Source organism: Haematobia irritans, chromosome 4 (assembly GCF_050003625.1).
Source record: "Haematobia irritans isolate KBUSLIRL chromosome 4, ASM5000362v1, whole genome shotgun sequence".
NCBI lineage: Eukaryota > Metazoa > Arthropoda > Insecta > Diptera > Muscidae > Haematobia > Haematobia irritans.
The window spans coordinates 116099203-116120721 of record NC_134400.1 but is presented as its reverse complement, the minus strand read 5'-3'; the positions used below and the strand labels follow the sequence as shown (position 1 = coordinate 116120721).

The 21519-nt window shown below is 33.9% G+C and overlaps 3 protein-coding genes across 3 annotated transcripts; 1 reads left to right on the top strand and 2 right to left on the bottom strand.

Moving 5' to 3' along the window:
• Positions 1 to 697: 697 nt before the first annotated feature.
• On the bottom strand, positions 698 to 20602 carry Coq4 (Coenzyme Q4). The gene is made up of 5 exons (XM_075308344.1): positions 20467 to 20602; positions 1730 to 1986; positions 1443 to 1647; positions 1151 to 1374; positions 698 to 1093 (listed from the first exon to the last, which is right to left on the bottom strand). The coding sequence occupies exons 2-5, from the start codon at positions 1975 to 1977 to the stop codon at positions 940 to 942; spliced, it is 831 nt and encodes a 276-aa protein (XP_075164459.1). The 5' UTR covers positions 1978 to 1986; positions 20467 to 20602; the 3' UTR covers positions 698 to 939.
• On the top strand, positions 3222 to 6149 carry LOC142237026 (uncharacterized). The gene has a single exon (XM_075308341.1). The coding sequence runs from the start codon at positions 3222 to 3224 to the stop codon at positions 6003 to 6005; it is 2784 nt and encodes a 927-aa protein (XP_075164456.1). The 3' UTR covers positions 6006 to 6149.
• On the bottom strand, positions 18509 to 19968 carry frc (UDP-sugar transporter UST74c fringe connection). The gene has a single exon (XM_075308342.1). The coding sequence runs from the start codon at positions 19830 to 19832 to the stop codon at positions 18759 to 18761; it is 1074 nt and encodes a 357-aa protein (XP_075164457.1). The 5' UTR covers positions 19833 to 19968; the 3' UTR covers positions 18509 to 18758.
• Positions 20603 to 21519: the final 917 nt, after the last annotated feature.

Genomic DNA, 21519 nt, shown 5'->3' with positions numbered 1-21519 from the left:
CAGATGTCGCACATCAGGTTATGTTCATAGTCTTGCCTACAACTATCTAGAACAAGTAACCGGAATATGTGGCACATCAGATTATGTTCATACACACAAAAAAATTTCACGAAAATTTTTCCAATTAAAATTTTTATTGAGTTTTAAAAAATATTCAAGTAAAATTTTAATTGATTCAACAAATTTTTTAATTGAAACAAAAATCAATCACAAAAATAATAGTATCAATTAATTTTTTAATTGGATCAATTAACTTTGTAATCGATACTATCATTTCTGTGATTGAAGACATTTTAATTAAAAATTAATTGGATCACTTAATTTCGTGATTGAATCAGAAAAAAAATTTTTTGTGTGTAGTCTTGCCTACAACTATCTAGAACAATCACTTTGTCGTTTCGTTCTGCCTATCAAGTATCTCGTAATTTAGCTGACAGAGGGTTGTGCTCAACAATAACAAAACAAAAGGGGTTACGACAATTATTGTGAATCTAAGAACACAAAAGATGTTTAGGAAAGTACTAGAAAATGTGGTGACGCAATTTGACCGTTACAATTTGAAACTTTACATTAACGGAAACTAATTTGAATAAACTTAAATCTAGAATTATCAAATTCGTAACAATATTATTTATTTGATTTTTTATTTAGGCTATCATCAAACACAACTTTGATAATTAAAAACATTAGATACTAATTTATATTAAGTTCAAAGGACCGTTAACCAATTTATTTCCAATTTATACTATGTTCGGGTTTCCCGACAAAACTCTAAATTGAAAGTGCAAAAATTATATATGGGACGATTTTTTTATCAGAACTTGTTTGGACATTTTATAAAGCATTTATTGCGCACAGTTTCATCTTTGATTCAATTGATTCAATAAAGTAACTTGGGAAACAGCTACATTTCGGCTGGAACATAGTACCCACCTTATATTAGCTTTGTAGCGTTGTAATTTGTAGTTCCCTACGCATCTCTTCAATATCTTGTTCCCAACGCTCCTCCCAAAACACAGCCATCAATGGTTTTGAAGTTTTACCATTTTGTATGGCCCAAGGAAGATATTCGGACACATACAGTCTCCTTTGCCTTCGAAAAAAGGAATGCATGAGTACGGAATATATAATGAACATACTGCTACTTTACTTTGGTCTCAAGCGCAAAGCGCCAAAAACTGCTCCACCATAACACATGGGCAATCCAATGTTTAGAGCTTCAACCCACTTAACTGCCACCTCTCCCAGCATATTTGTGGGCATACCCAGCACAGCATGAACTAAGTCATGGCATTCCCGATAACGAGTCATAATATATGCCAGATCTGGATTATCAATAAAACGTACTTCCATTCGCGAGTCGGGAGTTACTTGCTGATATACAAATGAATATTAGAAAGACGGAAACCACGACTAATACAATTTGTGGAACTTTAACTCACATTGTCATCTAAAAACTTTACATACACTGATCCAAATGTATTCTTGGGGAGTTGACGCAATTTATCTAAATTTATCGTGCGAGTGTTAATGCGTGGCTTCTGTTCCAATATACGTTGACCTTCGGCACTGGAACGCATAGTAAACTGAATTTGTTGCAAAGCGTGGTCACCTGTTGTCTCACCCAAACAGGCAATCATATCATGTCTATCAAGGCGATAATAGAAGACGAATAAATACGTTTGTCATTAACAAAGAAAGAATCTTTCTAGAGGGGTTATACATATACCTTCTCGGGTCGATAAGGGCAGCAATTGACGATCCAGCTCCGAGCAGAATCTTCTGAAAGCGATTTATTTCAATACGATTTTGCATAAACTCTTCGGTAAACGCATCGGTATCAGGACGTTCAACATTTTCTGATGTTCCATTTGAGCAACGGACAGCACTATTGTATGCTAATGTCGCAGCCCTCATGCATTCCGCACAAGTTTTTGATCGCAGGTAAAAGAAAAGCCGACCAGAAGTAGGTAGCATTGTACCAACCTGAAAAGAATAACAATGTATAGAGTCAAATCATAATACACACCCTCAAAAAATTGCTTCTGTAAAATATACTCACAAAAACATTCTGATTCAAGAATATATTTTCAGAATTGTTCAAAAAACTATTGTTTATATCATGCTACATATTATACTTTGCCTGAAATTGAAGAATAATTTGATCGAATCTGCCCAAAAAATAAATCTGGAAGATGGATTTGTATTTGTCCAAGATAATGACCCTAAGCATGCGTCCAATATTGTTAAAGAATACTTGCTATACAACACCAAAAAAGTATTACCTCATACTGCGCACAGCTCGGACATGAATCTAATTAAACATCTGAATATATATGAAAACAAAGCTGAATAACTTTAACATTTTTAGCAAAGAAATTCTTAAAAACGTCCTTATAGATATATGGAGCTCAATTTCCTAGATTTGACGAAAACCGTATCCCACTCAATGCCAAAGAGACTCCAGGCAGTAGAAAAAACTAAGGGCTGCCATAAAAATATTAAAAATTTGTAATATTTAATGTTTAAACCAATCATTATACCCTGCGCCACACTGTGGAACAGGGTATTATAAGTTAGTGCATATTGTTACGAATGTGATATTTCTTGATTTAAGTTTATTTAAATTAGTTTACGTTAATTTAAATTTCAAATTGTAACGATAAAATTACGTCATAACTTGTTAGAGTCATTTCTTTATTTTCTAGTACTTTCTTAAACATCTTTTGTGTTTCCAATCGTTCATTGTAAAAGTAACGCCTTTTGTTTTATGCCTGCACGACATCTACCTAATCTAGTAGAATGCACTAGATTATTAGCATAAGCCTAAAAGTATGTGTGCCATATCACCTGTAAAGTAACGCCGATAGAATATTCCAGATGGCTGTAGGCAATGAAGATAACCAGTTGAATATGTGGTGTTAGATAAATTGTACAAGATAGTTCTAGATGGTTGTAGGCCAGACTATCCAGAATTTTCGAAATCGTCAAATCACGGTATATAAGCCCCTGGCGGAGGGAGCAGTCAAGTCAGTCGTAAGCTAAAGTTTATACAGTACACATCGTAGAGCAAATAAGTGAAACCAATCAGTTAAACAAATAAATTGTAGATTAACGTTATTGAAAAGAACTGTCTTTTTAATTATCGGGTAATTAAATACGCCTCAATATAAAAACGTAACAATTGGTGTCAGAAGTGGGATAACGAAAAAAAATCTACAATGAAGTTTAATCAGCTCCGAGTGGAAGACTTGAAAAGGGAATTGAGCAAAATGGGGCAGTCGACTACAGGAAACAAGGCTCAATTACAAAAGCGACTACTGGAAGAGTTCGAGCGGCGCAGTATTGATATCGAAACACATGAGTTCGATTATAAGGAAGATCTTGACGAATCAGTAGTAGCCAGCGCCTTGGAAACTCCATCTGTAGCTTCTAATGTTGTTGATTACACATCGATGGTCAATATTTTAAGCAAAATGATGGAAGAAAATTCTCTAAAAATGCAAGAGAATTCTAGAAAATTGGAAGAAAAATTCGACGAAAATTCAAAAAAGATGGACGAAAATTCTAGAATTCTAAGTGAGAATCTTCAACAAATTGCTGAAGGCATGGAAAAACGTGTGGACCATATCGAAAGCCAAATTGGGGAGCTGGATAAGAAGATTATTTCTGTGGATGAGAAAATTATGGTTCATGATGAGAAGTTTCTACACATTGAAAGAAAAATGTCAGAGCTGGAAATTAAAGGTGGACCAGTGCGCGTTATCGAGGGCTCAAAAACCAAACCTCCTGTTTTCGATGGCTCAACTTCATTTGATGTCTTCAAATTCCAATTCGAAATGGTTGCTTGTAGAAATTTGTGGAACGACAACGACAAAGCAATTGAACTTCTATTGGCATTAAAGGGCAATGCCGCTGACGTGATACAAAGCATTCCCGCTGCCTCTAGAAATAATTATAATGAAGTAATAGCGGCACTTCAACGTAAGTACGGCGGAGAACATAAGCAAGACATCTTCAGAATGGAATTAAGTGGAAGAGTCCAGAAGTCAAATGAGACTCTACAAGACTTTGCAACAGAGGTTGAGCGGTTGGTGCTTTTGACATATCCAGGAGAAAGTCATCCACTTGTGGACCGCATCAAAATCGAGACCTTTGTGAATGGAATTAGAGACCCTGATATAAAATGTGCAACATATGCGTCACAAAAGGCTACATTCGCAGAAACAGTAACATTTGCACATGCACAAGAAACTGCGAGATTGTTGGCACGGCCTCAAATTCACAAAGTACGCAGAGTAGAGACCCAGTGTGAAGAAACGCAATCGGTCATTGAATTGGTAAAAGAGGCTCTAAGGCAGATAATGCAAGAAATGAAGCAGCAGGCAAATGAATCTAGAATAAAATGCTATAACTGTGATAAGGCTGGACATCTATCCCGGGAATGTAAAGCGTGGCGTAAAACGACGGGGTCAATCTCGCCATCTCCATTAAACAATAATCATAAGAAGGCGACCACAAAGCCAAGCGACTCAAATTTAAATTTTGCGGATAATAGAAAAGGTGGCAAACAAGTTATTGATCAAGCCTTGACACGACGGCATTGCAATGTAGAAAGCACACGCCACTCGAAGGCTGAACCACAGGAGACAGTTGTAAATGTCAGGCAGTTACACATCGAATCTGGCACGGACTGGCCAGCAGAACAGCGTAAAGATCTCATTTTGAGCAAAATTATTTCGGCGAAAGAAGAAGATAAGAAACCCAGTAAGAAAGACATCGCAGCCGAAAGCCCACTTATGAAATCATACTGGGCTCAATGGGACAGTCTATGTCTGGTCAACGGAACCCTACAACGTAAGTGGGAAAGTGAAGATGGCAAGAATAGCCGCAACTTGATAATCGTGCCAGATTCCAAGGTAAAGGATGTTTTGACGGAATTCCACAATGGACCTAGTGGAGGTCACTTAGGAATAACCAAAACAGCCGAGAAAGTGAAGCAACGATTCTACTGGGTTGGATGCCAGAAATCAATTGCTGAATGGGTGGCAAATTGTGAGAAGTGCATAAAGGCGAAAGGGCCAAGACGAAAAAGTAGAGGTCTTATGCAAGAGTATAGGCCAGGAGCGCCTTTTGAAAGAATAGCAATGGACGTTGCAGGGCCTTCCCCAGTAAGTGATTCTGGAAATCGATATGTCCTTGTGGTCATGGACTACTTCAGCAAGTGGCCAGAAGTTTATGCCATTCCTAACCAAGAGGCGAAGACGATTGTAGATGTAGTCGACAAGAACTGGATATGTCGCTACGGTGTGCCGACCGAGATACACTCAGACCAAGGAAGAAATTTTGAATCGGCCATATTCAAAGAGATGTGTGACTCCCTTGGTATCAAGAAAACAAGGACCACGCCATTGCATCCGCAGTCTGATGGCATGGTAGAAAGGTTTAATCGCACTCTGGAAGAACATCTTCGAAAGGTGGTGGATAACGGCCAACGAGACTGGGACGATCATATACCAAAGTTTTTGCTGTCGTATAGATCAGCCATACATGATTCTACGTCACGAACACCGGCCAAGGTCCTATTCGGAACGGAATTGAAGTTGCCCGGAGATTTGATATTTGGCGCTACACCCAATGAGCTCGCCATGGAAGAAACCAGTAACGACATACCAAACACATTTGGTAAAGTTCACGAATCAGTGCGAAACAAAATAAAAATGGTTAGCAACAGAATGAAGGCGAGATATGATCGTGCAGCAAACACTGAGGGCTTTAGTGAAGGACAACTGGTTCTGCTATTCAACCCGCAACGAAAGAAAGGATTATGTCCTAAACTACAAACACAGTGGGAAGGCCCATATAAAGTCATCAAGAAGATCAATGATGTTGTATACCGCATTCAAAAAGACGACAGCCCAAGGTCAAAGATGAAAGTCGTTCACCTGGAACGTTTGGCTCCATACGGAACGGGTTCTGTGCCTATTCGGGACGAACAGGCTTAAGCGGGAGGCAGTGTTACGAATGTGATATTTCTTGATTTAAGTTTATTTAAATTAGTTTACGTTAATTTAAATTTCAAATTGTAACGATAAAATTACGTCATAACTTGTTAGAGTCATTTCTTTATTTTCTAGTACTTTCTTAAACATCTTTTGTGTTTCCAATCGTTCATTGTAAAAGTAACGCCTTTTGTTTTATGCCTGCACGACATCTACCTAATCTAGTAGAATGCACTAGATTATTAGCATAAGCCTAAAAGTATGTGTGCCATATCACCTGTAAAGTAACGCCGATAGAATATTCCAGATGGCTGTAGGCAATGAAGATAACCAGTTGAATATGTGGTGTTAGATAAATTGTACAAGATAGTTCTAGATGGTTGTAGGCCAGACTATCCAGAATTTTCGAAATCGTCAAATCACGGTATATAAGCCCCTGGCGGAGGGAGCAGTCAAGTCAGTCGTAGGCTAAAGTTTATACAGTACACATCGTAGAGCAAATAAGTGAAACCAATCAGTTAAACAAATAAATTGTAGATTAACGTTATTGAAAAGAACTGTCTTTTTAATTATCGCGTAATTAAATACGCCTCAATATAAAAACGTAACAATATGTTTGCAACACCCAGAAGAAGACGAGATAGACACATGGTGTCTTTGGCAAAAATGCTCAGGGTGGGCTCCTGAGTCGATATAGCCATGTCCGTCTGTCCGTGAACACATTTTTGTAATCAAAGTCTAGGTCGCAGTTTTAGTCCAATCGACTTCAAATTTGGCACAAGTATGTGTTTTGGCTCAAAATAGAACCCTATTGATTTTGGACGAAATCGGTTCAGATTTAGATATAGTTCCCATATATATCTTTCGCCCGATATGGACTAATACGGTCCCAGAAGCCAGATTTTTACACCAATTTGGTTGAAATTTTGCACTAGGAATACAACTAGTAGTGTAGTCAAAAATGGTCAAAATACCAATATTTTCCTTGTAAAATCGCCACTGCTTAGTCGAAAAGTTGTAAAAATTACTCTAATTTTCCTAAACTTCTAATACATATATAACTTTTGCGAAGTTTCCTTAAAATTGCTTCAGATTTAAATGTTTCCCATATTTTTTTATTACCATTGTGTTCCACCCTAGTGCATTAGCCGACTTAAATTTTGAGTCTATAGATTTTGTAGAAGTCTATCAAATTCTGTCCAGAAACCTTTATATATAGCCCCCAACACATTTGACGGATGTGATATGGTATCGAAAATTTAAATCTACAAAGTGGTGCGGGGTATAATATAGTCGGCCCCGCCCGACTTTAGACTTTCCTTACTTGTTTTTTTTTTTTTTTTTTTTTTATTTGGTATGCTGGATTTCTTTTTTACCCTTTTGCATATTATAATTTTTTCGGAGGAATCGGTGATCTTGTGCATTTAAGGGTTAAGAAATATCAAATGTTTCGCAATCACTGCCTTGGATCTTTTCCATCCATAATTTGACCAGACTTCATAAAAATATACATACCCTGCCAGCATTTCAAAGTTCCATTTCATCCTCATCGCTACCACAGACTCGTGACACTACAACAATCGCCAACTGTGATGGGGGAAGCGTATAAAAAAGAATGAAATGTACATGAAAGTATTTTGCCATCACTATTGTTACGAGAGCCATTTTATATTTTGTGAAACACCAACTAGCTTATTATAATTTATTTAAATGAAAACGATAATGAAGTGCTGAAAACATAGTTATTTCGCTTAAAATTGTGAAAGGTTTTTTGGTGAACAGTTTTTGACTTTCCAAATGGAATAAAGTGGTAGTTTTTCAGATACTTTTTCAGACACGCTGCCTCCATCGAGAATAAAAACACTGGCTAATAGACACTGCTGTTGAATGTGATGTGATAGTGGTATAAATGCTATATTTGTAAGAATTTACAAATGTTTAATCAAATGAATAAACATCTAAACAATCGTGTTTTACTTTACCACAATGATTCTTGTACAACTATCTTGAAATGCACTTTTTCTGATTGTTTGAAGGGGCTCTTATTGGCGTCGTTCTAAATTTATCCCAAAAGGCACCTAATAATTACACTAATTCGATACTTTTTTGTAGAAACTTGGCGTGGTACAACTTCTCAATAGTGACGGCGCTTTTCCGAGGAGTTTTGGATATCGTATACAACTGTTTTCGACGTGGTGGGGATTCTCAGAAGCGCCGTCAAATTCAAAAATTGTTGACAGGGTAGAAAGTGATTCTATTACATACAATTTTATTAATGTCCCCAACATACGCCAATTAAAGGTGTTTTATAATTTTTTGAATGAAAAATAAATAGAGGAAGAATATATGCTGTTTTAGCACAAATTCATATTAAATCAAAGGATGAGGAAACTAAGATAAGTTTATATGAGGAAACAAAGGACGTGGGGATATCAATGAATGTTTCATTATCGTCAATAGACGATACAATGTCCAACAATTGATAAAAATAAAAACGGATAATGTATCAATACTAAAACAGAGGGTAACCGTGAAATGGCAGCATCTACACAGAAAAAAGATGCTGCTGTATAATGGGAAAAATGAACTATCACGTACGAAAATTGAAATAAATTTTATACCATTTCTTTTTGGATTTTTAACTACCATTTACGAAAATCTTCTTCATTAAATCAAAACTAATCTAAAAGTAAACAAAAATCATTGGCGCCAAATCAGTACAATATGGTACCATGCTGTACTTACTTATTACTATTTTTAAGGATTGTGCAAAAATTTTCTTATGCTTTAGTTAGCATTGAACTTATTTGTACCGTCATTGAAATTTATACTCACGTTTAGTATACACAGAAAAAAATATCACCAAAATATTTCCAATTAAAAAGTTAATTGAAGTTGAAAATTTTTTCAATTAATAAATTAATTGATACAATTAACTTTTTAATCATGATAGAAAATTAGGTTAATTAAGTCAATGATTGAACATTTTAAAAATTTTAATTAAAAAATTAATTGATACAATTAACTTTTTAATCAAATTCGGAAGACTAATTCAGTTAAAAAAGTGCTGATTTTTTTTTTAATTTTTAATGAAAAATGTATTTCAACCAATCATTTGTTAATACAAATAAAAACTTTAAGCCAATTCAGAAAGTAATTAAAAATAGTTACCTTTTTTAATTAATAAATTATTTGAGTTTTGCAATCAACATCAATTAAATTTTTAATTGAATCAATTAATAAATTAATTGAAATTTGCTGAAAAAAATCAATTAATTTTTTAATCAAGATATTTGTCTATGCCCAATTAAAACTGTGATTGATACTATCATTTTTGTGATTGAAGACATTTCAATTAAAAAATTAATTGGATCAATTAATTTGGTGATTGAATCAGAATTTTTTTTTGTGTGTAGCAGTTTTGAGATATATTTGGAATAAAGCAATTTTCATTGGCCATGGGAAATTTTCAACTCGGTGCCTACCAAAAATTTTCTAAATTCTATTAATGTTTTTAGATTTCCATAATGCATATTTAAAATAGCGACGATTATCTGGCAGGTGGACTATTGTGGGTTTTGAAGCAATATTTGGCCACATCGGGCTAAATTTACACAAGTCGGGGCCTTATCTAAGTCTAAACCTCTTTCTTCTTTCTTTCGGAAAGTCTGCAATTGCACTATGGAGGATATGGCTACACAATAGGGAGAAATCATTACTGAAATTGTATGTAAAATGTGCGTATTTTTTGTAATATTTCCCTAAATCGGAAGAACAGTTTTATGGCGACTTTATCTAAATCTAAACAGATTTGGATGATTTTCGACACACTTTTCATACGATATTTAGCATACTTAACGATACCATCCGTTGTACAGGCAGAGAAGGAATATGATCACCTTTCTGGGTGTAACTCTGGCCTCTGGGGCCATATAAATGCATATCGGGTGAGAGATATACATATATGTGAGCTATCACAAAAGAAAAACTTTTCATCAGTTTACAACATAAAAAATGGTGCAGAAAAGCAAGATAGAATTGAGTTGAAACAATCTTCAGGCAAATCAAAAAAAATTCAAGAAGAGACGAACCAAAAATATTGAAACACATTCAAGACAAACCTTATGCCAGTACAAGACTACGGAGTTGAGGTTTCACCAGGGTTGGCCTGTCGCAAACTGTGAATTTTGCGACATACGTTTACGATGGTATAATACGTATGTCGCAAAAGTCGTAAACCTATTGTAGAAAACCTAATTTTGAATTAAAGATATTGTGAATATTTTTTAATTTAATTTAGTTAGGCTCCCCGATAAAAGGTATCCAAAAAATGTTTTATATTGTATTTATTAAAAACTCTACAAGATATACATCTCTCATTCGCAACTTCAAACTATTCGTAGTTTTCGTGGTCCATAATGTCCATCCAGCTTTAGTTGCACCAACGAATGACTAGCTACAATTTTGAAGAAAATTAGTATGGAAATTGACTCTAATAAGCCAAAAAGTGATTTTATAAAATTCTCTCTAAACAGCAATTAACTTATGCAAGACATAAGTAGTTTCCTTCCTTCCAGTTTCTGCAGAAATTTGTGAATGGTTAACTATGAGCAAGTACCGACCGTCACGTTCGAGTAGTTCATAATAATTTTGGCTTGGAGTTTCCAATTGAAATAACTCTATTCTCAAGTTTTTTAAACACGTTAATAATTTTATGAACATTCCTGAGAATTGAAACTTTTCGCATATACCATCATCTTGGATATCATTCGCTGACTAGCTGAAGGGACTGAAGTATTTTGAGTTTGCGACGTTTGATACTTTTTCTACATTTACGACGTTTACAACTTTGCGACAGTCGCAAACCTTAAAAAGTTTGATACAGATCATCTCTGGGTTTCACATGAAACCGTTCGAAAGTTGCTAATTGAAAACAAATATTCATTGCATGTTGCCAGAAAAAAGCCCCTGCTATCACAAGTAAATATTGAGAAAATATTATCTTTCGCGAACAAGCACGTTTCCTTTCCTAAAGACTATTAAGATGATGTTATTTTTTAGTGATGAATCGAAAATAATACGGACCACAAAAAGTTTGGAGGAAACCATTAACTGTATTATAACCGAAAAACGTTATACCGACTGTAAAATTTAGAAAGTTCTTCGCTATGGCATGGGCTTGCATATCGAGTAAAGGAGTTGGGAATGTCAAAATGTAGCATGAAAATATACGAAATCGGTCTATCTAGACATTTTAAAGAATGAATTTATTTCCAGCGTTGCAAAGTTGGGATTTGTTCATTCATATAATTGCCAAAGGTATACATATAAACTATTCCAGGACTCTTTTATAGTTGTATAGAAATTTTTGGACGCTCTTTAAATTTATAGAGGAAGAATGAGAAAATCTGCCGCTGGAATAAGTTTTCGAACATTAAATTGGATCTGTGGAAAGAAGATTGCAAGCTGTAATTGCTGCACTCCAAAAACTGAGCAATGTTTAGCTTATAACTTAATCAAAAACGTTTTCTAAAGAATTAGTTTACATAATTACATGAAATTATATATAATTTTATAAAACCAAATTACACAAATAATAAAGACCAACTAAAAAAAACTAAGAAAATCGGTAATATTTTTCGGTAAGAATTGTTTAACTATTTTTCTAAACATTTGTATGACAAACTATATGTAACGGCCATTTACATGTAGCTCCGTTAGACTTTAACTCCCAGTTAACAAAAAGTAAAATGGAAATATCTTTTCTCCGGTTAACTTTAACTGAAAAATTTTTAGCAGTTAAGTTCCTAACTGTCATATGGAGTATATAGGCAAGATGACAGATGTGCCCAGAGTACGGTTTAAAAGTTCGTTAGCTAACGTAGTACTAACGGATCTTCATGAAAATGGGGGTAAGTATTTTAAATAAAATTGTAGTAGAAAAAACAAGTCATTTCTAATTTTAGCAGGATCGAAGATGCTAGCTGGTTTTTTAATGCCGAAAAAGAAGCTATTTTCTATTACACCAATATTTTATATTTACCGAAGTTTTTGTGACCCATGTGCACTTGCAAATTTTGTGTTGAGCATTAGCGTAGCTTGACAATTTTCCTAGGGGGGGCTATAGCCCCCCTAGCTAAAAATTTATATTTCATTTATTTATATTTCAATTAATGTTTTATTTCATAAAAATGAATAAAAAAAATTAGACATCAAAATAACTCGAAAATTAATTTGTAATAAAGCAACTAAAAGTAGTTCCACACATTTCCCAGCAAAAAAATTTGAAAGTTCTTCCAAAGGCACAACTTTAAAAGCACTTCCAGAAGATGTACTCCCAATGATGTTCTTTATTTTAACTACTCAGGAAGTTTTTTAAATTCAATTTTTTATAATTTGGTTTTTTCATACTTTTAATGGGAAATTTTAACTTTTTTGTTTCAAATACCTTAAAAACGAAGTAAGAATTCATAAAATGGTACAAATAATTTAAATTTTGTCGAAAAAAAATTCTAAATCCAATCTGAAAAACTTGTGAATTTTAAAAAAATATTTGAGGTCAAACGTTCCGACAAGCATTAGAATCCATTAAAAATTATAAAAATTATTTATTTGACAAAATATAACAGAATTTTTTAATATACATTCAAAACATTGAATTCGGATCACACCTAAAGAAGTGATGCAAATTCAGTGCAACGGCTGTAGGAATGGAGGACTTCCGTCCTATGACAAGCCCATGTTAAATTCATCGCTTCTTCGCCAATTTTGCACCACTTCCGGATCCAAAAAGATCATTTTCATTACTTTTTTGGCGACGCTTTTTTGGCTGGGCTTGTCTATTTTTTATAAAAATGGAAAATCGTAAATAGGTTTTCAAATTCGGGGGGGGGGGCTAAAATTTTTCTGGGGGGGTCTAAGCCCCCTCCCCAGAGGCCTTCCTACGCTTATGGTGTTGAGTCTCCAACATATATTTTTTACACCGAAAGAAGAACGTTAACCCATTCTGTGACCCGGAGTGAAACAACTCCCCACTTGATTCTCTATGCTTAAGTATCTAAACAAGGCATGTGATTCATTGACTGGAACATCTTCTGAGTAATTAATATTTGTATATTGTATATATGTATGCTCAGTTCAAGTACTTAGTTATATCTGTGAAACTATGTGGTACATAGCAATAGCCTGAAGATTGCTTGGAATAGTATTTTATTGTTTTAGCAATATCGTAAAATAATGCCTTGAGGGTATTTCTTGCTACTTTGCCCATAGATGACGAAAGCCAAATAACAACCGGTTGTCTTTCGGACTTCTTATAACACAAAAAAAACCTCAGCAACATTTAATAAATCTTTTCGTTGGGTGTCTATCAATTGTATATTTTATACATAAAATGGTACAAATAATTTAAATTTTGTCGAAAAAAAATTCTAAATCCAATCTGAAAAACTTGTGAATTTTAAAAAAATATTTGAGGTCAAACGTTCCGACAAGCATTAGAATCCATTAAAAATTATAAAAATTATTTATTTGACAAAATATAACAGAATTTTTTAATATACATTCAAAACATTGAATTCGGATCACACCTAAAGAAGTGATGCAAATTCAGTGCAACGGCTGTAGGAATGGAGGACTTCCGTCCTATGACAAGCCCATGTTAAATTCATCGCTTCTTCGCCAATTTTGCACCACTTCCGGATCCAAAAAGATCATTTTCATTACTTTTTTGGCGACGCTTTTTTGGCTGGGCTTGTCTATTTTTTATAAAAATGGAAAATCGTAAATAGGTTTTCAAATTCGGGGGGGGGGGCTAAAATTTTTCTGGGGGGGTCTAAGCCCCCTCCCCAGAGGCCTTCCTACGCTTATGGTGTTGAGTCTCCAACATATATTTTTTACACCGAAAGAAGAACGTTAACCCATTCTGTGACCCGGAGTGAAACAACTCCCCACTTGATTCTCTATGCTTAAGTATCTAAACAAGGCATGTGATTCATTGACTGGAACATCTTCTGAGTAATTAATATTTGTATATTGTATATATGTATGCTCAGTTCAAGTACTTAGTTATATCTGTGAAACTATGTGGTACATAGCAATAGCCTGAAGATTGCTTGGAATAGTATTTTATTGTTTTAGCAATATCGTAAAATAATGCCTTGAGGGTATTTCTTGCTACTTTGCCCATAGATGACGAAAGCCAAATAACAACCGGTTGTCTTTCGGACTTCTTATAACACAAAAAAAACCTCAGCAACATTTAATAAATCTTTTCGTTGGGTGTCTATCAATTGTATATTTTATACATACAATTGATAGACGCCCAACGCACCACCTGAAATTTTTGTCGACTTTTAAACTCAAAACGAAATAGAAGAGAGCGAAAGAAATTGTTATCAGTATTTTACATGAATAAAGAGATAAAATCTGCAAGCACTAGCATTAATTCTTGTTCTAATGAACAACAATTTGTACAATGTTTATGTTTTTAAATATTATACGACGGATTTTTAAGAATCACCCTCATAAAAACGAAAATTCCATCCAAATCCTCAAAAAATGATGATGGATTAATGATCAACCCAGCTAAATCTAAAGCTATGCATTTCCACACAAGAACTCGCAATGCTTTATGCCCTCAAATTGTTATCAATAATCAGATAGTTGATTACGTGGATTCTCTTAAATGTCTTGGGGTTATGCTTGACCCGAATCTAAATTTTGATGTATTTAAATTATTTATCAAATCGTATTTGCCTCACTTTAAGAAAGTTATACCAATTGAGGGCTTATACTCCGAGATATATTCGTAAAAAATTGGCCCATGCTTTACTTATGTCTCTTGTAAACTATGGCATTGAAATATTTTCTGGAACGTGGTCTTACAATTTAGATAGGCTAGAGAGAATTGTCCACAGAATTGTCCGCTATATATATGATGTTAAATGGTATGATCATGATCGTATTCATGCATGTACTTCTGATTTTCTTGGTTGCACTTTTCGAAATTACTTGAATCTGCGTACTGTTCTTCATTTTTTTAAGATTATGCAATCTAGAAAACCAGAAGTTCTTGTAAATAAATTTTCATTTAAAATTCAACGCGTAATGTTCAAATTGATGTCCCTATGATACATTCCTCGATATATGAAAAGTCTTTTTTGATTCGAGTTCTTCGCTTTTGGAATCATTTGCCTAATTCACTAAGAAATTTTTCCTTTTCTTACCAATCATACAAGAGTAATATTTTGGATCATGTAAATGACACACATTCTTAATGAGTTACAATTTTCTTAATAAATGTGCTGGTTATTGGGTTTTTATATTATTTAATTTTGCAATACTTTGTGGTTGGGGGACCAAGTTTTAATTGTAATGTATTTATCATTGATAAGAAATTTACCATTAATTTAGTTATACTACAACTTAGTCGTAGTAGTTAATCTTACAATACATGTATTATAGGCCTTATTAGGCTTCCTATGTATTGATGTTTGAAATAAATTGAAAATTGAAAATCCAAATTTTCTTTTCGCTTTGCAAATCCATTGATGTTTGCTGCTACTTCTTAAATAATTAAAAAAAATAAATGCAAAACAAAAAACGACCGAGGTTATACTTATAGAAAAATCTGCTGTTAATAGCAAACACTGAGTGTTTTTTCAGCAGACAAAAATTTGCTCTTTTAGGCACTTTTGTTTTGTATAGTGCAAAAACTTCTAAGTGGTTTAACTGCGGAACGCCGTTCGGACTCGGCTATAAAAAGGAGGTCCCTTGTCATTGAGCTTAACATAGAATCGGGCAGCACTCAGTGATAATAGAGAAATTCATCACTGTGTTATCATAATGGACTGAATAGTCTAAGTGAGCCTGAAATATCGGGCTGCAACTATACCTAACTTAGCCTAACATTTGCTAGGATTTTGAATGTGGTCGAGATAAACCGGAAATTGTGAGGCAATCTTTGCAACACCATCAGCTAATCTTTTATCCAATATTCATACATATCCTGGCATTCACATTATTTTAAATTTAGTATAGTATTTAATAAGGATAATTTCATTTTTGAAATAGTAATGTTTTTGATGTTTTGTATCGCGACTATCAAAAATTGCCAGTATATTACTGCCGACTCTGAAGTGAAAACTCATTAATAATTGTCTAGTAAAATTTTTTAATTGTCACAAGTGTTGAAATTGATTTGGAAATTTTGCATAATACGTATATTGGACTTTCGAAAACGTCGAAAAATCGAACTCGAAATGTTAACTTTTCTAAGTCTTAAAAAATTCGAAAGCTCGAAAAGTTGACTTTTTGACTCTGATTACAATATCCCTATTTTATGATCTCATAACGTTTTTCTGTTTTACTCTATGTGTCGAGTTTTATTCTCATATATGATCCCATCTATTTTCTCAAACAATCTCAAGTTATAATAATAATTCGGTAAATCGCTTGTCCATAATAAAAATTTTAAAAAAATGCACGAAGACATGTTATGCAGAGGAACCTGGAATTTTATTAATAACTGTCGTAGTTTTGCAATCTGTTGAATTTAAGCTTAATTGAAGTGATTCATATATAGTCACTAATTGTACTTCGGATACATTAGCGGGCTTCTATTATTTTGATAACAACTGTATAAAAGGTTCTCTAATTTGAATAGACCATGATGCAGAAAAAAGATAATAAAGTTTCGAGTTGACATATAAATTTTGTTTAGCTTTATCTTTTATTTATTTTGTGATAAATTTACATATGCCTACAAATAGTAAAATTAACATACAAATGAAATACGTACATTCTAATATCTTATATAATATGGCTTTGGTCAATTCTCTAATATTTACACAATTTAAAAATAACTATAATATAATACACACGTGGGAAATATGAGAAATAACAAAGTACAAGTAGACATTTTTTCTATTCCACTGCAGGCGAATATTTTACATTTCTTTCAAATATTTAACAAAATTTTAACATTATAACTTTACGAGAATATTCTTATCAATTCTACAATACATTAATGACGTAGATTTTTTTGCCAAAGTGTAGCTTAAATTTACATATTCACTGATAATTTTAATGTCTCAAAATAATAAAAACAAATATATATTTTTTCATGATTTTGTTTAATTTGTTTTCACTTTTTTCTTAGACTTGTATTGCAGTCATAAGCGTAGAAAGGACCCTGAGAGGAGAGCCCTCTCCAGAAAATTTGAAAACCTATTTACGATTTATTACTGTATTTTAGATACGCTGAAGATTGCAATAGTATTCTGGAATCGATAATCCAAACATATAAGTAATATGGTCTTACGACTTTAGACTGTAATCGTTGTATTGTGAAGGTATATAACAGCAAATAAATGTGTGGAAATAAAAATTTTATGTCATACATTTTTGTAACTTCCATAATCGAGATTGAAGCAATGATGAACTCATCTGAAACTCAGCTACGAATTGATCCAAGAAAATGTAATTACAAGAAATAAAAATCCATAGCATGATACGCTTCTAGTTGATAGAACGTAATCATAGATTTCTTTAAACAACTGTCAAGTCAGTAAGAATCCTAACAGGCAGGATTCCAAACATATCCGACCAACTATTTAAAAGTTCGTTAGCTAACTTTTCACAAAAGGAACTTCATGAAAATTTAGGTAAATAAATAATTAATTTCAGAGCACGTAACATGTGCGTTTTTCAAGCAGATTTTGGCAATATAACTGAAAAACAATTTTGTCATTGGTGCCGGAACATAGTACTCGCCTTGCGACGAAATCGGTACTAGTTTTCGAATAACGTTTTTGAAGCCTAGATGGTGAATATATTTGAGCAAGAAAGCACCGTCATTTACACTTCTAGATTAAATTTTGGGCTTAATACATGGAGAAATGTATCCTTGATATGAAAGAGGATCAATATTGGACCAAAAACATTTGTGGGCAAATTCGGTATATATACATTGTATATAATCCATGTGATTAGAAACATGTCAAAAAGTATAGCCTAAGAAAAATTTTCCTTTACAAATATTGAATTTTACCATACACCACATAGATATGCATCATTTGGATTTAGTCTTAAATGCTGCCGGGTTTCTTGGTGAATGATAAACATTTTGTGCTCCTTGGACAAATAAAAAAATTAATGATGGACTTCATCTGTCAGGCGGAATGGCTCCATTAGTTTATGGTCGAATATTATTGGTTATAAAAACTAAAACTACTAGAAGTCAATGTAGGGACATTTTTAAATTATATTGCGTTTTCACTTCCGAAACCTATAAAACGTTATACTAAACCAAATTTATATTCGTTTTATGGCGCAATGTCTAGTCATCATTTCTATTAAATATGCATATACGTTCTTTGTGACCTATCTTAAAATTAAACATTTTCGTGGAAAATCAAAGTGTCGTTCTCATTTTCAGCCGATTAACAAGTGAAGGCACTCTTTGTTTATATCGACTTTGACTCTTGAAAAAAACTCCTTGCCAATTTAGAATTATGAAGTATATGAGCGATATGTATTTAACAAAAAATAATTTCTTAACAAATATTCTACAATAATAATTTACATATCGTCGTAATAATTAACTCATTTGCTGCATTGGATAGAAATAGAACAGTCTAAAACGATCTAATATATCCAGCAATATACGAATCAAAAGTTTATAATGAAGTTCACCATTTCGACAGCAACAATCATATGGAGCAAGGCGTTGTACTAAAATAAATCTACAAATATTTAAACAGCTTCGCTTTTCGATGTTGTGGGCAACAATAGTTCCTTATCGGGGGCTTGCTTCCGTCGGAAAGTTACGTATGTATAAAGAAGACTAGCAAACACACTGATATTTATACCAATGCAGTTCAACCACGAGAACACATAATCACCGCCAATAAACATTCCCAAATATGTGACACATATGTTTTTCAAACAACCAACTATTGTTGTCGTCAAAGCCGAGTTATATTGTGTACAAAGAATTGTGCTGTAGGACAATATGAAACCCATGAAACAACTCATTAGGAACTGTATAACAAAGTATGGATTGTTCCATTCGCCGAATGCAATGGACTTATCCCAATCTCCGGTTGCGATAGTTATCAACAAGGCGGGTATAAACATGAATAGCGAATTGTAAAACATTAATCCATATTTTCCTATTTCGGATGTATCCAATTTTTTCTTTACAAAAACGCCATTAGCTGCTGTCATTGCATTTGTAATCATCACAAATGTGTAGCCCTGCATGTTGAAGGACAAATCGTCTGATGCCGCCAAAAGGGCACCGCCAATCATACCATATACACTGATCTGTACAGCTGTTGAGGGTCGTATACCTAATATCTTCAATTCCAGCAACATAGTCATCAGAATGGAAAATCGTCGTAGTGCAGCAAACATAGGCAAACTCAGAGCTTGAGTACCTCCCAAGCCAAACATCATATTGCCCAGAAATATTAAAGGCAGGGGAAAGATTTTTCTAAATGTATTTCTTTGCAATGGGGCAAAAGAGACCAGCCGTATACGTTTGCCCACTCCCAGCACTACAATGCTGGCAGTTAATTGGCCCAAACTCAAAAACAAAAATGACGGGAACTTGTGCGAGGTCAGTACAGTTTTATTGACAACTGTTATCATGAAGGAAGCCATTCCATAAAATAATGCACTTCCCACCTTTTTGACATACAGAGTAACATCTTCTTTTTGCTGTTTGGACTCTTTGGAAATTAAACTTGATGTGCTTCCACCTCCTTTATTATTGCTATTGATGTTGCTCAGTTCGAGTGTTAATCCAACGCTGTTGTTGTCCATTGTAGTACGCACAAGGTGCCGGAATCCGGTGGGGTTAGCACCCACTCGACGTAAGTCTTTAGCACCTTTGTAATAATTCTTCAATCAAAGTATCGCACATGCAGTCCCAAGATCTGTTAGATAAAATCAAATGGAGAGACACTGCGCTTAGGTCCAACTAGTCACTATCTATGTTCTGCTTCCAGTTGATAACGTAATTCGATTTTGTCTCTTTTTTTCTATGGAAAAGCTATCAACTCATTACTTGTTTTTTTTCACAAACAAAATAAATTTGCCATGCTTTGCGCAGATGTATTTTTTTTATTAGTACACGCTATTGTTTGTTTATTCGTCACTTATACGTAGCATTTCCAAAACCTTTCATTTGCTAATGTTTATTCTTCATCCCAGAATTAAATTATTTCCGGCTTTTCACAAAATATTATACATTGTACATACGACGGACAGCGAACGCACGTACATAATTGCTCAAGCACTTCACACGAATGTCTTTACTTTTTTGATATTGACGAATGATTGCGTTATTCTCTTTCTCTTTGGGTGACAGCCCATGAGATGCCGTCATATGTTTGCGACGCATAGTTTACCGTACATAAGGAGTTACAGGGCATTGTAAAATTAAAATATTACTTACAGTTTTATTATTCCCACAAATGAGTACTGTAATTTTTTATGTAAATTAAAATTTAAAATTTTATTGCTATAATTTATTTGCTCTGTTGGTTGTCAAAAACAGCTGATTGGAGTGTAACTAAAACAGTGGGACTAGCCTTGATACTCATTTCAACGCCAATTAATGGGTCGTTTAGACACATTTTATTGATTTCAATATACTTATGGGTTTCATCATAAAGTTCGCAATATCGCGCTAAAATAGCAATTTTTCAAGAGTACTATTCTTTAATAATTCATTTAACGGATTAGAACATTTTTGATTTGGACCATTCCCCATCAAGTTTTTTATAAAATTTTCCCAAAAGAGGTTATGACCTGTTTTCTAATAGAACTCGATGCAACATTTTTATGAGAACACCATTGCACTGTATTCTATCCAGAATATCTCATCAGTGCAAATCGCTTCCGTGTTAACAGATTTTGTATTGATAAAATAACGTTTCCTCGAATCACAGTAGTAATTTATTGTGATTAATTTGTTGAAAGTGTCATAAACAATATACTATTTTAACATTCCATACATTAAAAAAATGATTAACCTGATTTCTTTTAGTCCGTCACGGCTTGGGTATCCAGTTCTAAGAGAAGACAAGCCAGTGTTTGTATCCACGATCGAGACAGTATGCTTTGAAAAGTATTTAAACAAAAATGCATATTTGTTTCGGCAAATGTGTCATTAATCACATAAATTAGTGTTCTCGGCCACAATTTTTAGTTTGGACAACATTTGGGATTTGACTCATGCGTCTTACAGACTATAAGTTTTTCCGGACGGAATTTCTGTAATGCGCTTTACAGACTATCAGTTATTCCGGACGGAATGTCGATGTTTGTAAAGAATCTTAAAGTGTGTCGGATCGATACGACTTGTCGGCGATTACTAAATAATCGGTAAATGTGTTATCGATCTCATAAACATGCAGCAGTATCGATTATGCCTTCGGACTTAACTTACACTGTGTACAATATATGGGACGGGCAAAAGTGCGAAGAGCTTCGAATTCTCTTGTGA

Coding starts and splice junctions, on each gene's coding strand:
- Coq4 (XM_075308344.1), bottom strand. CDS start 1,977: ATGCTACCTACTTCTGGTCGGCTTTTCTTTTACCTGCGATCAAAAACT. Junction 1,648..1,729: donor GCCCTTATCGACCCGAGAAG/GTATATGTATAA, acceptor TCGCCTTGATAG/ACATGATATGATTGCCTGTT. Junction 1,094..1,150: donor GCTTTGCGCTTGAGACCAAA/GTAAAGTAGCAG, acceptor CTTTTTTCGAAG/GCAAAGGAGACTGTATGTGT.
- LOC142237026 (XM_075308341.1), top strand. CDS start 3,222: ATGAAGTTTAATCAGCTCCGAGTGGAAGACTTGAAAAGGGAATTGAGC.
- frc (XM_075308342.1), bottom strand. CDS start 19,832: ATGGACAACAACAGCGTTGGATTAACACTCGAACTGAGCAACATCAAT.